This window comes from Callionymus lyra, chromosome 11, assembly GCF_982586985.1.
Source record: "Callionymus lyra chromosome 11, fCalLyr1.hap1.1, whole genome shotgun sequence".
Lineage (NCBI taxonomy): Eukaryota > Metazoa > Chordata > Actinopteri > Syngnathiformes > Callionymidae > Callionymus > Callionymus lyra.
The window spans coordinates 9,317,798-9,331,033 of record NC_141828.1 but is presented as its reverse complement, the minus strand read 5'-3'; the positions used below and the strand labels follow the sequence as shown (position 1 = coordinate 9,331,033).

The window sequence follows — 13,236 nt, the reverse complement described above, 5'->3', positions numbered from 1 at the left end:
AAAACAGTAAACAAACTGTAATGGAAAAAAGAAACGCAAGAACAATTAAAGTAACTTCAAAGGGGCTTTAACTGCGACTTAAAGCAACATCGAAACATATTAAAATAAACAAAATATACAGATAAATCTTTGCCCAAATCTGGTGTTGTGTCGACACTAAAAACTGACAACTTTGTGGGTCAAAATAAAGCTTTTCTTTTTTAAACTCGGCCAGTAGAGCTCAATAGAAAAACATCAACAACAATTGGTCGCTTAATTGGATTAGATTAGATGGACTTTATTAATCCCTCTGGAGATCTCCGTCGGGAAATTGGGTTCACACTCTTTGATCTATGTTCTTTACACTTAGATTGTATCATCTTGTTCTTTCTCTTTATTTCTCCTTGTTCTTGTTCTTGTTTATTTTTATGAATAATTGCTGTATTGCTGTGCCTAATTGGAAAAAAACAATTTCATATCAATAAAGTTCTACCTACCTACCTACCTAAAAAAATGAATAAAGAGCAGATAAAGAGAACAAAGTTAAAGGGATGACAAAGTGCAAATACAAAGAACATAGATCAAAGGAAATAACACACAAAGATAAGGATACAAAGATGAATGTAGAATAACATGAACCCCAAATTCATAATTATAGATTCTAATAACACGAGGAATGAATGAGTCCCTGAGTCTATTAGTGTTGCATCATGGGAGGAGCATTCGTGCTCGATCTGCTTCTCTGTTCACTGATGACAGTGTTCAGAAGACGACTGTCACCATCCATGATAATGATGATGGCTACAGTATAAAAATCCAAATTAATGGACCAATACTGAAAACCTTAATAAAATAACTTAAATAAATGTTCAATTACCTTAATAAAACTTTAGATTAACAACTAACTAGATTAATAATTTAATCCAAGTTCAGGTACAGAATCATTTTGAAGGTATACGATAAGAAAATTATCACAAAACAGCAGAAAATGAGACTTTAAAATCATATTACCGATTATATATACATATTAAAGGTGAGCAAACACCGTGGACGTCCTGAGAAGCATGAGCCACATTTATAAATATGACATCGTTAAAGTGGAGAGAGCGAGTTGAAGGAAAAAAACCCCACTTCAGACCCCTCTGGACTGGAAAAAAACTCTGTCGTCTTTACGAGCGGAGGCTGGTGGACGGTCCATCGCGGGCGGGCGTGGAGACCCGGCCACGAGGTTAGAGGGCTTCACTCCCCCAGATTGAACTCGTTGTAATAAATGCATCACTTCTCCACCTCTTTACACAATCCATTAATTATATTTACATTTTCACTCAAAAAATACTCTCAATGCCGGCTCTCTTCGTCTCATAACTCACGGCTGATGGCAGATTCATTGATTGTCGCTCAACGCATGTCCAAGAGTGTGCACTTGACACTGTGTGTGTGTGTGTGTGTGTGTCGGAGTGTGTGTGTGTGTGCGTCGGCCCTGAGTGTATGAGTGATGGCCGGGGTAGAGTTATGGCCCGGCGATATTACCGAGCTGACATCTACTCCATTCAAGTGGCCTCGGCGGCGGCGTACTTCTCACCATATTGAAATAAGAGCTCTCTTAGATTTAGTTTGCAATATTTTAAGCCCGTCGTTGTGCCAGCAAAACGACCGGCGGCGGCCAAAGAGGAGGAGGAGGTAGTTAACCTCTGTGTGTAAAACTAACAGACTGTACACAGGGTAGCCTCTTCTCTGCCGACCCCACTTTGGCTTCCGCGGTACCGATATATGCAAGCAATTCCTCGTAAAAAACACACACACAAAAAAAAAAAAAAACAGGTGATGTAGGACGGCGATTTTTTAAAAGGTCGATAAAGGCGAGCGACGAGCGTTTTGAGGGCGATACTGTAAACACGGCGGAGTCCTGTCAGCGCGAGGAGAGACACTAAGTGTTCATAAATTCCTGGTGCGGAAAAAAAAAGGAGAAGGAACTGATGATCGCATTAAAGAGACTCACCTTTGGGAACCGCCGAGAAGGACGTGGTCTGAGAACACGGCGGCGAACAGAGGACGACGAGGCAATTACTTAAAAATATCTGGAGACGGTGTTTTTCTATCAACGGCGGTTTTGAAAACTGACAGAAAATAAATGGTTTTAAGGGTTTAAAAAAAAGATGTGTTAGCACCGGGGAGTGCGGTGAACTAATATTTATTAGCTACTCTACGTTTGATATTTGATGTGAAAATCATATGACAGAACGGTTTCAATAAAGTTTTGAGACTTTTTGAAAAGTTAAGACTAAAGAGCCTTCGTGAACGATTGTTTAAAGATGTGACAAGTAGTGATGGTCTTGATGAAGCTTCATGAAGCAGTGTCATTATCACCACTAGATGGCGGTCTCTGCATTATTTTCCTTTGTTTTGAACAAGCGTTCCAATTACATCATTTTTAAACCGATGGCGCCACCTACTGACCTCTAAACAACATGACACTGTTTCATGAAGCTTCATCAGCACTAGTGACAAGTACAACTATTATATTCATATGCAATTGTTTATTGTACTTAAAACTGATTTAAAATGTTCGTAAATGACCAAATGAATGTGCGGCATCATAGTATTACTGCGTGAGGCGTATTTACTGTGCAGCCACAGAAGGTAATACTAGTGATGGTCTGATGCAGCTTCATGAAGCAGTGTCATTATTTTCAGAGTCCACTAGATGGCGGTCTATGCACTATTTTAACTTAACAACTGTTCTAAAGAAACATCATTTTGAAACGGATGGCGCCACCTACTGACCTCTAAACAACATGACACTGCTTCATGAAGCATCATAAACCCATCGCTAGGTAATACTACTAATTATACTATACTGTGGAAGTAATAATACCTTCCTGGTTGAAAACCAGGTGAAAATTACATGGAACACATGGTAAAAAATACTTTTTACGTTGGTCTCACATTTAAAAAAAATATTTGATGCACGTTAAAATATTTTGGGTTAGTAGTCTAGAGTGAAGTGATCCATGATTTGAACTTGGGATAATTCTTGATTTGTAGCATCATAAACCAGTCATCGTTGACAATGACATGGAGCGTCACAGCTAAAATATTAATTATCATTTTCTCCAAAATTCAAAATCCAGATCAATTTTTGGGAGACTATGACCGTGATAAATAAAAGGATTACAAGTAAGACGGAATGTTGTGCTGATGCTCTTAATTTGAAAGCCATCCTCCTGAACAGCATTTTGGGTATTTCATGTAAAGTTTATTTCTATGATTATGACTAGCGTAAGAAGTCCTAGTTCTATATCACAGCAGCATCTATTGTGTAAAAAACGTTTTAACTAAATTTCCCGGAGGAGATATGCAACTAAATATATGTATTTAAGCCTGTTATACTTTGTTAAATAATCGTATTCAAATGCAAGTATGTTTGCTTAACTCCTCTTTTATAATGTGTTTCTTTAAATCATTCAATCGTTTACACATCCATAATATCTCAATTTGAGATAAGTGGATTTCATTCATTGTTACTTTAGATCTCAAAAGTTCTGGCATTATTAGAGTTTTTGATACAACAAGACGACACCTTACACTTGCCTCTGCAAAGGTAATGTTCATAAGAGTTTCTTAAAGTAAGTAAGTAAGCGCTTTAACAATCAAAAACAATAAACAGTTAATACTATATACTATAGAAGGCCAAGACGACATAAGACAAACACAGAAGTCCCAAATCAGGGAAAAGCTGCAAGTAAGTGAGGAAAAGAAGAAGACGATCAATTCCAATGATGTGTTATAGTAACAACAATTACAGTATTTAGGATAATCTGTAGTTTTTACTGTAAATTTGAAGAACAAGCTTCGTCTAAACCATAAGCCAGTCACGGCCACATGTGCACCACTTCTCTCCTTCCATTCAAGGCTCGAGCAGAACCTCTCGCTCGACACATTTAAGAGACCCGGACTCCAGATCCTCTGATTCAAGGAAGATTGGCTCTGGATTCTTATTCACAGCCTCCGGCTGGATTCATGTGCAGTAAAATATGAAGCCATAAAACACTGAACCTGCTCCCAGGCTTGTTTGGAATTCCCACAGTGTGTGTTTGACACAAGTGACGCAAAGTGAACAGGACAAAGTGGCTGATACTCCAGAGCCGTGTCACAGAGAGTGTGTTAACACACACGTCAGCGGCAGTGGGAAAAAAAAAAGAAGCAGGATCCTGTCACGACCGGCAAAGGCTGATTTATCCTCCGCTTCCATCCAGCAACAACCACAGACATGGAAGCCTTTAATTTCCCATTAAAATGCCCTGGAACAACTGAGGAAGGCAGCGTGTGTGTCCGCGGGACAGGTTGTGATCACGACATGTGACAGTGTGTGTGTGTGTATGTGTGTGTTTTCGATGCCATTTCGGCGGAGCTTCACACATCACGGAGTGTGTCGGCAAGAGCCGCACATCAGCCGCGATGACACGAGCGGCGGCTCCAGGGCGGACCCGCGATAAATATTAATGGCCGAGAACAAGTGGATTGGGAGTTGAGTTATCAGGGCGGGCCTTCCTAATTGACATTTTACCTGCTGTATACCTTAACGTGGCTGTAAAGCAGGCGCAGGGGGAGGACGTGTCACTCAAAACTCTCCTGCAGTCCAGAGTTGGTCAGTTTTTTTAAGCATCCATTTGAAAACTTTTTTCCAGCGATATCATATCCACGCCGTTGCTTTGGGAATGTCCCGGGAATCTAGACATTTCTATTTTAGATGTTGATTATTTATGACAGGTCGGTCTGAAGCGATTCTTCAATGGGGTCGCCGAGGCAGCAGTTCAAGGAAAGAAGGCCAGACTTTTCTCTCACCCAAAGCTTTCTCCAGTGATGGTCTGATGAAGCTTCAAGAAACAGTGTCATTAGATGGCGTCTCTGCACTATTTTCCTTTGTTTTGAACAACTCATCATCACTCAATCATTTTTAAACTGATGGCGCCACCTACTGACCTCTAAACAACATGACACTGCTCCATGAAGCTTAATGAAACAGTGTCATTATTTTCAGAGTCCACTAGATGGCGGTCTATGCACCATTTTCCTTGACCTTTAAACCACATGATACTGATTCATGAAGCTTCACCAACACATCACCACCATCTAGTGGACTCTGAAGATAATGACACTGCTTCATGAAGCTTCATCAACACATCACTAACTTCCTCCAACTAGACATTAGCCTATCATGTACTGGGAGATACTAATAACCACCATTACATTATACCTTGGCTCCGTTGTGAAACTGAACCGATCTGTTGTAATACAACAATTTCACCAGTAGGTGCCAGTGTTACTCTGCCGAGCATTTTTTGACATATGTACAATTAAGCTGTTACTTTGTCAAAATGGCCGCCAAAAGAAATTTGAATTGAGTCGGCTTAAAAAGCAAAGTAAACGGCTATTATTTAATAAAATATATATATATATTTTTAAAGGCAACTAGACTCAATTGTCTTTTCATTTTTTTGTAATCTATTATTTATAATAGTTATAATTGGAGTCTATAACTTCCTTCCCCACATTTACTGATGTTTATTGTAATTGTTATATATATATATTAATTAATTATTGTTCTTATTTGACTTTTTGTATATTATTATTAATATATATATTTTTTTAATATGTGTACTTTATGTCTTAATAAAATGTATGCTTTTGTGAACTGCTAAAACTAACAAAAAAAAACTACATTTTCCCAATGTGGGAAGAATAAAGGCATGAATTGTATTAAAATAGTAAAGAAAATATTAAAATAAGACATTCATCACAATTAAATGTTATATTTCTTATTTATGGAAAGTACCACTTCGAAAGTTACAAAAACTTTTCTTTAAAGCTGATACTAACACAACTGTTACTAACACAACCGGACATAAATCCACATCACATGCTGCCATAAAATGTCAGAACTACTTTACAAAGCGAGCATGTTATCATCTTTTTTTGAAAGGTTTTCTTTGGCTCTCAATGTCTTACAGCTGCAGTATTTTTACGTCCAGCCTCTTGTTCAGCAGTTGTGCTGCCGAAAAAACAACTTTGAAGATGAAGTGTCCGATTTTCACGCCAAATTTCACACAATGTAAACAGTGCCACTGAAAGTTATTGAGTCTATAATAAGGTTTCTTTAAATAGCGTTTCTAGAGCCCCTAGTGTTGTAAAAGTGCAATTGCAATGTTTTGTTAAATTCAACCAATCATTACAGAAAATAACAAAAACATGTTGAAATGTTACATATTGGATCTTTAACGTTCTCTTTCTATAACTGATATCGCTGGTGGCTACAAGTGAGCTTCTTCGGAGTGTTGTCTTTTAGCTCAGCTCTTTCTTTACAGTGACAGACTGACACTCAGACATCATTTTTCTTGTGAGTCCTACGTCTGACCCGGAGCTTCCTCCCAGTTTAACCCCTTGACATCCTTGTCCGAACATCTTCAATCAACTTATTTTATAGAAGAAGTGTTTCTACACCGAGTCCCTCCTGGATGACTGTGCTACCAAATATCAAAAAACTTAAACTGCTTGTTTTTCACGACCGTGTTCTTTCGAGCTACGATATTAAAGTCAAGATGAACGTCTCGAGTTCACGTGTAAACACCAAGGAATAATCTTGGCCCTCGTCTTTATTTTTTAACGTCACATTTGCGTATCAATCACATTCCGGGTCTTTCCCTCGCTTCCTTCAGGAACCCGCAAACACACACTGCGGCCTTTGACACACACTCGCCACATTACCAAAAACTCCCACTGGCGGCGAAACATTCGCTCACATCTCCGAAGCAACTACGACATTCACACCAGAAAAGCCTTTCGAGCGCCGACGATTATCTGGAAATTGACAGACGGGTCAGACAACAAACAAGTGTCCCCCGGAGCGAGGGAGGAAAATCGAAGGTTGTGAAAACAAACAGTGATGTCATCAAAAAAAAAGCCAAATGGCAAGTCCCCGTGTGAGACGACTGAAGAGTCTCCGTGTTTACTGTCGGCAACATTTCAATATCAACAGCACAGAAAAGGACGGCAGATGTTTCTCTTTCCACTGACTGATTCTCCAAACTGTGATCTCTATTTGATGAGAGTGAGAATACAACTGCAAAGGTTAATCTATACACAAACACCATTAAATAAGCACGTCGGAGGACGGCGGGATATTAGCCGACGCCTATGTGAAATGGCAGATAATTAGATTTTTTCGAGAAAAGGCCAATGTTTGCGACATAGTTTCTTTAAAAGAGCAAATGTGACTGAGAGTGTGTGCTGTGATTTATGAGCGTCGTGGAGATGCAGCGTAGCGTGAACCGGGAACACGGAGGATAAGAAGCAGGAGCTGCAGAGCAAGGTTTTCGGAAAGGAACGTTTGCTTGAAGGCCCCTTGATCAATTTAAAAAGTAAATATCTACATTTACATTTAAATTCGTGGCGAAGAAACTTTTCGCGAGGCATCTGGTGAGAACTGGGTATTTGTCGCCACGCAGCGGTGAAACACGGTATTGAAGGAGCCGATTGTGATTTGAAGTAAAACACACTGTTCTGAAACTTTTTTAGACTTTAAATATAAATAATAAATACTACTTGTTTTCATGTATTGGCACTTTTAAACATACCTCTTGTCATCTTCGGTACTTTTTTTTCAACATTTTACCATCAATTTAAATAGACCAACATCTTACAAAAATTAAGTCATTTTCAGAAAACACTGTTGGTTTACAAATAATGAATAAAATATGCATTTTAATGTTTGAAATTAATTATAGTTTTGATGACGGACAAACAACACAATCACTAATAAACACATTTTTATAAATTTGAAATAAATATTTCTGAGATACATTTATAGAGTTGACATTTGCACACAAGTTTCACCTTTTTATTAAATTTATTTCGATATTAAAATGTATCATTTTTACATTTTGGTTTTATTTGGAAAATGTATCAGTCATTATTATTTTTTCATTTTAGAAAAATAGAGGGACATAACTGTCGAAGGAGAGTAATAATATTGGTACTTTCAATAAACATATCTGTGTGACATTTTTATATGTGTAAACAAACCCATTTCACATAGAGCATATTTGTTTAATATTTTCTTCATCTTGTACAATTTAACCCAGAATATGAGCTAGAAAATGTTAAATGATATTGAAACTAGATTTTTTCAAAGCGGATTAATTTCCCAAACATAAAATAGTTTGGTCTAAATCTCGATTTAAGTTTTTGAGAAGGAACTGTAAAAAGAAATCGTGAAGGAAACGAAGTTAACACTATATCTAGGCTTACACTGCCATCTTGTGGATACTCGGGGTACCTGCATGGAGGATGTCCAATTTTATTTTAATATTAAAAATAAACCAATTTGGTTTGTAAGGATAGATCAAGATTTTTCAACCTTTAATGTAATCAACAAAATATTAATGTGTGCTCTAAATAATAAACACCAGGAAGTACACACAACGCTATATTTATAAATAACCTAAAACTGAGTTCGCCTGGGTTATATTCTGCTTTTGTTGCTATGTTTTAACAACATATTTCACGAGGATGAAACATAAACTGCAGCCTCAAAAGACAAGAGTCACACTTACTGTAAAGTGCTCCTGGGACTTGTAGTTCTCATCGAGGTAGACGCGCGCTCGGCTGTACTCCTTCATGGCATCACTGGACAGCAGCTCTCTGGGAAAAACAGGAACATGCAAACAGAAAAGTTAGATACCAGAAATGTTTTTAGTGACACACTTTATTTAACTACAGTGAGTTTTTCATTAGATAAAAGGATGAAAACTTATTTTTTGTTTCCTTAATCGAGTCTGTCCATTAACCAAATTGAAGAGCTTTTGTTTAACACAACAATAAAGACAAACAGACAATATTATAAATAATTATTGCATTAGGAACTTGTCTTTTTATGTTTTTATTTCATTTATCTAAAAATACTTGGACATAAATAAGACATATATGCATGTGCTTATGTGTTATAGCTTTAACATTTGTATTGACTGGAATAATACAAATTTAAACTCAAAATAAAGTAAAAAATCAGATCATGGATATTTTGTTTTTCCTGTTCCACTATCTTTTATTCATCCATCAACTTCAACTATTATTAAAATACATATTCAACACATCCTTTTTACTTTCAAGAGAAGGTTTATTTCCCCATTTTCTATTTCTTTTCTATTTCTATTTCTACATTTAAAAAGTCAAAAAGTAGAGAATATTCTATTATCTTAACTAAAATCTTTACAAACTGTCGCCACCTAGTGTTCATTTACAGTTGTAAACATTTTAATCATTTGAAGGGATAGTTCACCCAAAATTCAATCTTCTATTATTAATTTTTTACTCACCCTCATGTCGACTAAGTGATGGGATTATTTTCATATTTATCTGTTGCTTTTTTAGAATAAAAGACAAAAATGTTTTAATGTAACGACTGGAGCTCAGTTGTCTTCGTCCAAAAAGACACATTTAAAAAGATCCAAATACTTCTGTGGTTCTCGCCTGCAATGTCTCTATTTTATTGAGGATTTTATCCCAAAAAAATTAAACAAGTCTGTATTTTAAGCTTGTTTTTAACACATGCTACTAGGCCATCATCATACATCTTGCACACTGACACTTGCTGTGTGTTTGAACGAGGATAAACCTGTAGCAGGAGCTGAGAGGCCTGGGGCTTTAATATAGCTTTAAAGGTTAAAATATAGAATTGATCATCATCTTACTTACTTAACTTGTCATATTTAATCAGTAATCATTTTTAACTAATTTGAGTTCCCTCCACAGCCAAACATCACCCTAGTTTATATAACTGAAGTCTAAATATTTGAACACTTATGCTTCATTTGTCAGTGAATTCATTATTGAACGACCAATAATAGAAAGCGAGTGTTTGTCGCCACCTTTTGGTGATAAAAAGTATGACGATCAGTGATTCAGTTATTATTTATTTGTAGTTTATTTGTTGATCTTATGCTTTTCTGGGGGTTTCTCTTGGTACTTTCATGTGTAAGACACATTCAATTTATATTTATATAGTATTGATATAGACATTTAAGCCAATTATAGCAGATTTTGTAGCGTCTACTGGGTTTTAACTTGTTGAATAACAGTTAAAATTATTTTTTTTTATGACTTATAACGCAGGGCTTCTAACACCTTCAAACCCACAAAGCGAAGAGGATTTACACGACCAGAGGGGGGAGGCATCAGTTCACGCCGAGCATTGGACTCACTTGACAAAACTGTCCACGTGCGACATGGACGCCTCGTAGTTCTTCCCTCCGACCTCTTGACAGTGGACCGCCAGGAAGTGAGGCTTCTGCGACTGGACCGTCTGGCGAGGGGCGAGAGAGAGAGAATCGGGTTAAAGTCATCGGAGTGGAAGTGTGTTGATTCTGCAGGGGCCCATTAGAGACGCCGGGTGGAGTTTGACTATCCGGTGAAGCAGAAGACGTCCTTGCTCGGGTTCCTTCTGTGTCGCAGCCACTTTGTTTACACGCGGCTAAGTGACTGGCTAATGTCGGCGGCAGCCACTTCTGGAGCTTGTTCCACGAGCTCTTCATCTGTTTTGGCCTCTGCCTGTAGGGCCATCTGTGTGTGTGTGTGTACAGAGCTGTGTGTGTGTGTGTGTGTGTGTGCGACATCACACATCACTGCTGAAACGGCACCGTAAACATCGGCCAAGCTGAAACTTAGCTCCATTTTGTAAGGACCGACTTATCCCTTGTGTCCACATGTGCAGTGTGGTGGAGGTCGTTGACCTCGACCCGGACACAAGCTTTAAGTGTTACTGACCCCAAAGTTGTTTCAACAAAACGTGAACCATCCACCAACCAACGGTGAGGTAAGCAAGACGTAAATATAGAATGGCTTATTTTAAAGTAAATAATGGAGTAATATTGATGAATGCAAAAGAGAAAACAAGGTTTTCCGAGATAAAAACTAGCCTTTAAGTAGCAATATATAGATTGTAAATAATAGATGTAAACATTGTTTCTGGCTCCCCCTAGTTTCAGAACAGAGTGACTGCACAAACCTCTGTTACCACGTGAATTTGTTCATGAAAAAAGGAGACATTTTTCTATTTATTGCTTTTATTTCATGGTTTATTTTAATAAAGTATGTATAAAATCAAATAGTTCTATTTGATTATTTATAGTTTGTTCAATTTTTTTGTTGCCATTCATTTCCGGCCACTAGATGGCAGCAGTCATTGAGTCCTCCACAATTTAAGCAACAACACAACCCCGCAAGATACCGTCGATGACTGAGCATGAGAGGAGACAAGTGAATACAGCAGCTTTTAAAGCTGATGTATGGACATATTTTGAAAACAAAGGAAAACTGTTGCGACTTCATCAAGAATCATGGTGGTCTGTAAATTCTGCAACACCAGAGTCAAGCACTGGACAATACTACACATATATCCTTGTTACTACAGTATCACAATATATTGTATCGTTGCCTCTTTATCATCGATACCTAATCCATGCGTTTGTGTCTCCTAAGGACTACTGCAAAAGTTTGTTTTCATGTCTTAACAACAAGGAGCCATCTCGCCTGCAGTTAATACAAAACTCTGCAGCGAGAATTCTAAACCGGCTCTAGTAGGAGAACTCACATTTACCCGATCCTTAAAATCTCTTCACTCTCTCTGCGCTTGATGGATTCTACTTACTCCTTCAAGAAATATGTTAAGACAAATTTATTTGTTCAGGCTTTTCCTTGATTTTCTGACACTCCTTCGTTCGTCTCGGTGGTATCTTTACCTTTTAAGCGTATATTTTATTGAGTATTGTTTTGATTTTTTAAATAAATGATGGAGTAAACCGCCTCAGGTTAGTGACTAAGCTACTTCATGTCCGCCACGCAGCATCAATTAAAAAGTCTTGACGTGCCGCCGCCTACCACATCTAAGGTGTAGTGTGTACTCAGGAAAATGTGAAAGTAAAAAAAACAGTGTTAGATTTTAAATAAGGGTGTTTGTGTCATTAACCTACCTAAATAAAGACTCGATCCATTATGTCATGAGCTAGCGTCACCTCGACGCTAACCCACCCCCAAACCTACCCTCTATACTGACCACTTGAAGTCACGTGACCTTGTGTTTCTTTCCTCTCAAATCCCCACTTCGGCGAGGTGTTTGTGAGCACCCCTGTCAGAGGTGTCAAGAGTGGCCGACCTCTAATGGAAAATCAATGGCAGCCAGTGATTCACGGCACTCACCGCCACTCGTGGGCTCGCGCCATACATCAGTGTCACTCAGTGTCGCGGGAGGGAGGTCGAGAGCGCCCCCCCCCCCCCCATTTGCTACTTCACCGCCAGTCCACCCCCTGCGAAGCATTGCACTCCCTGCAGGCCCAATCAAATAAAAGTAACGTATGGCAATAACAGTATGGATTTTCCATCAACCTATGGCTTGTCACTTAGCTGGGATGACCCAAGAAAGAAGTGTGTCTATGTGGGGTGGGGGTGGGGGGGGCGACATTGGATTAAACTTGGAAAGATTAGTGGACCCATCAACCGACAGGGGTCACTCACTAGGACTCAAAAGTGCGGCGTCTCATGAACGCCACCCTATTTGTCTTTCCGAGCCGTAAAAACGGTCCGGCAAACAGAAGGTATCCCGGCCCTAATTTTCATTGGCCGGAGTCGACCGCACGACAAACAGAACCACAGGGTTTCCGGAGCGAAACCCGGAGCGATTAAATCTGTTGACACACGGGGTAGCAAAGGTGGGACGACCCCCCCCCCAGTGCACCTTGAACCGACCAGCATCGAGTCATGTAGATAATGCTTGATAAAGACAGGATGAGATTCAACCAAAGTAAGGTCACTTTATGAAGCTGCTGACTTCTGTGTACAGTCCATTTAATGAAACTTAAAAACAAATACAATACTTAAAGAACATATTTAAAATACTTTTTATTGAATTTCTCCATTTAAAAAGTACCTCATGGAATTTTTTCTACAGCATGTTTTAACTAGGGATATTAGAAAATATTGATATATATGGTGATATTGATGTTGTGCTTTACAACACATACAATTCAAGTTTTCTAATTCTAAGATATTTCTTTTCACAATACTGTATTAATTGTATTGATTGATTTTACCCTTTTTTTAATGTGTGTTTTGGCTTTCAAATCATAATTTAATTTTTTCATAGTACTTTATGGTTTATGTTTCAATTAAGTGTGTCTAAAATTAATGTACAATTAACATGCAATC

General features: G+C 38.3%; 1 protein-coding gene across 2 annotated transcripts in view; it reads right to left on the bottom strand.

Moving 5' to 3' along the window:
* Window positions 1-13,236, bottom strand: part of inpp5a (inositol polyphosphate-5-phosphatase A) — a 183,580-nt gene that overhangs the window by 130,934 nt on the left and 39,410 nt on the right. For both annotated transcript variants that reach the window (XM_087802985.1, XM_087802983.1), the window contains exons 3-4: window positions 10,239-10,339; window positions 8,592-8,679 (exon numbers count right to left, since the gene is read on the bottom strand). In XM_087802985.1, coding sequence (XP_087659111.1) covers window positions 8,592-8,679; window positions 10,239-10,339 — 189 coding nt within the window. The remainder of the gene's footprint in view (window positions 1-8,591; window positions 8,680-10,238; window positions 10,340-13,236) is intronic.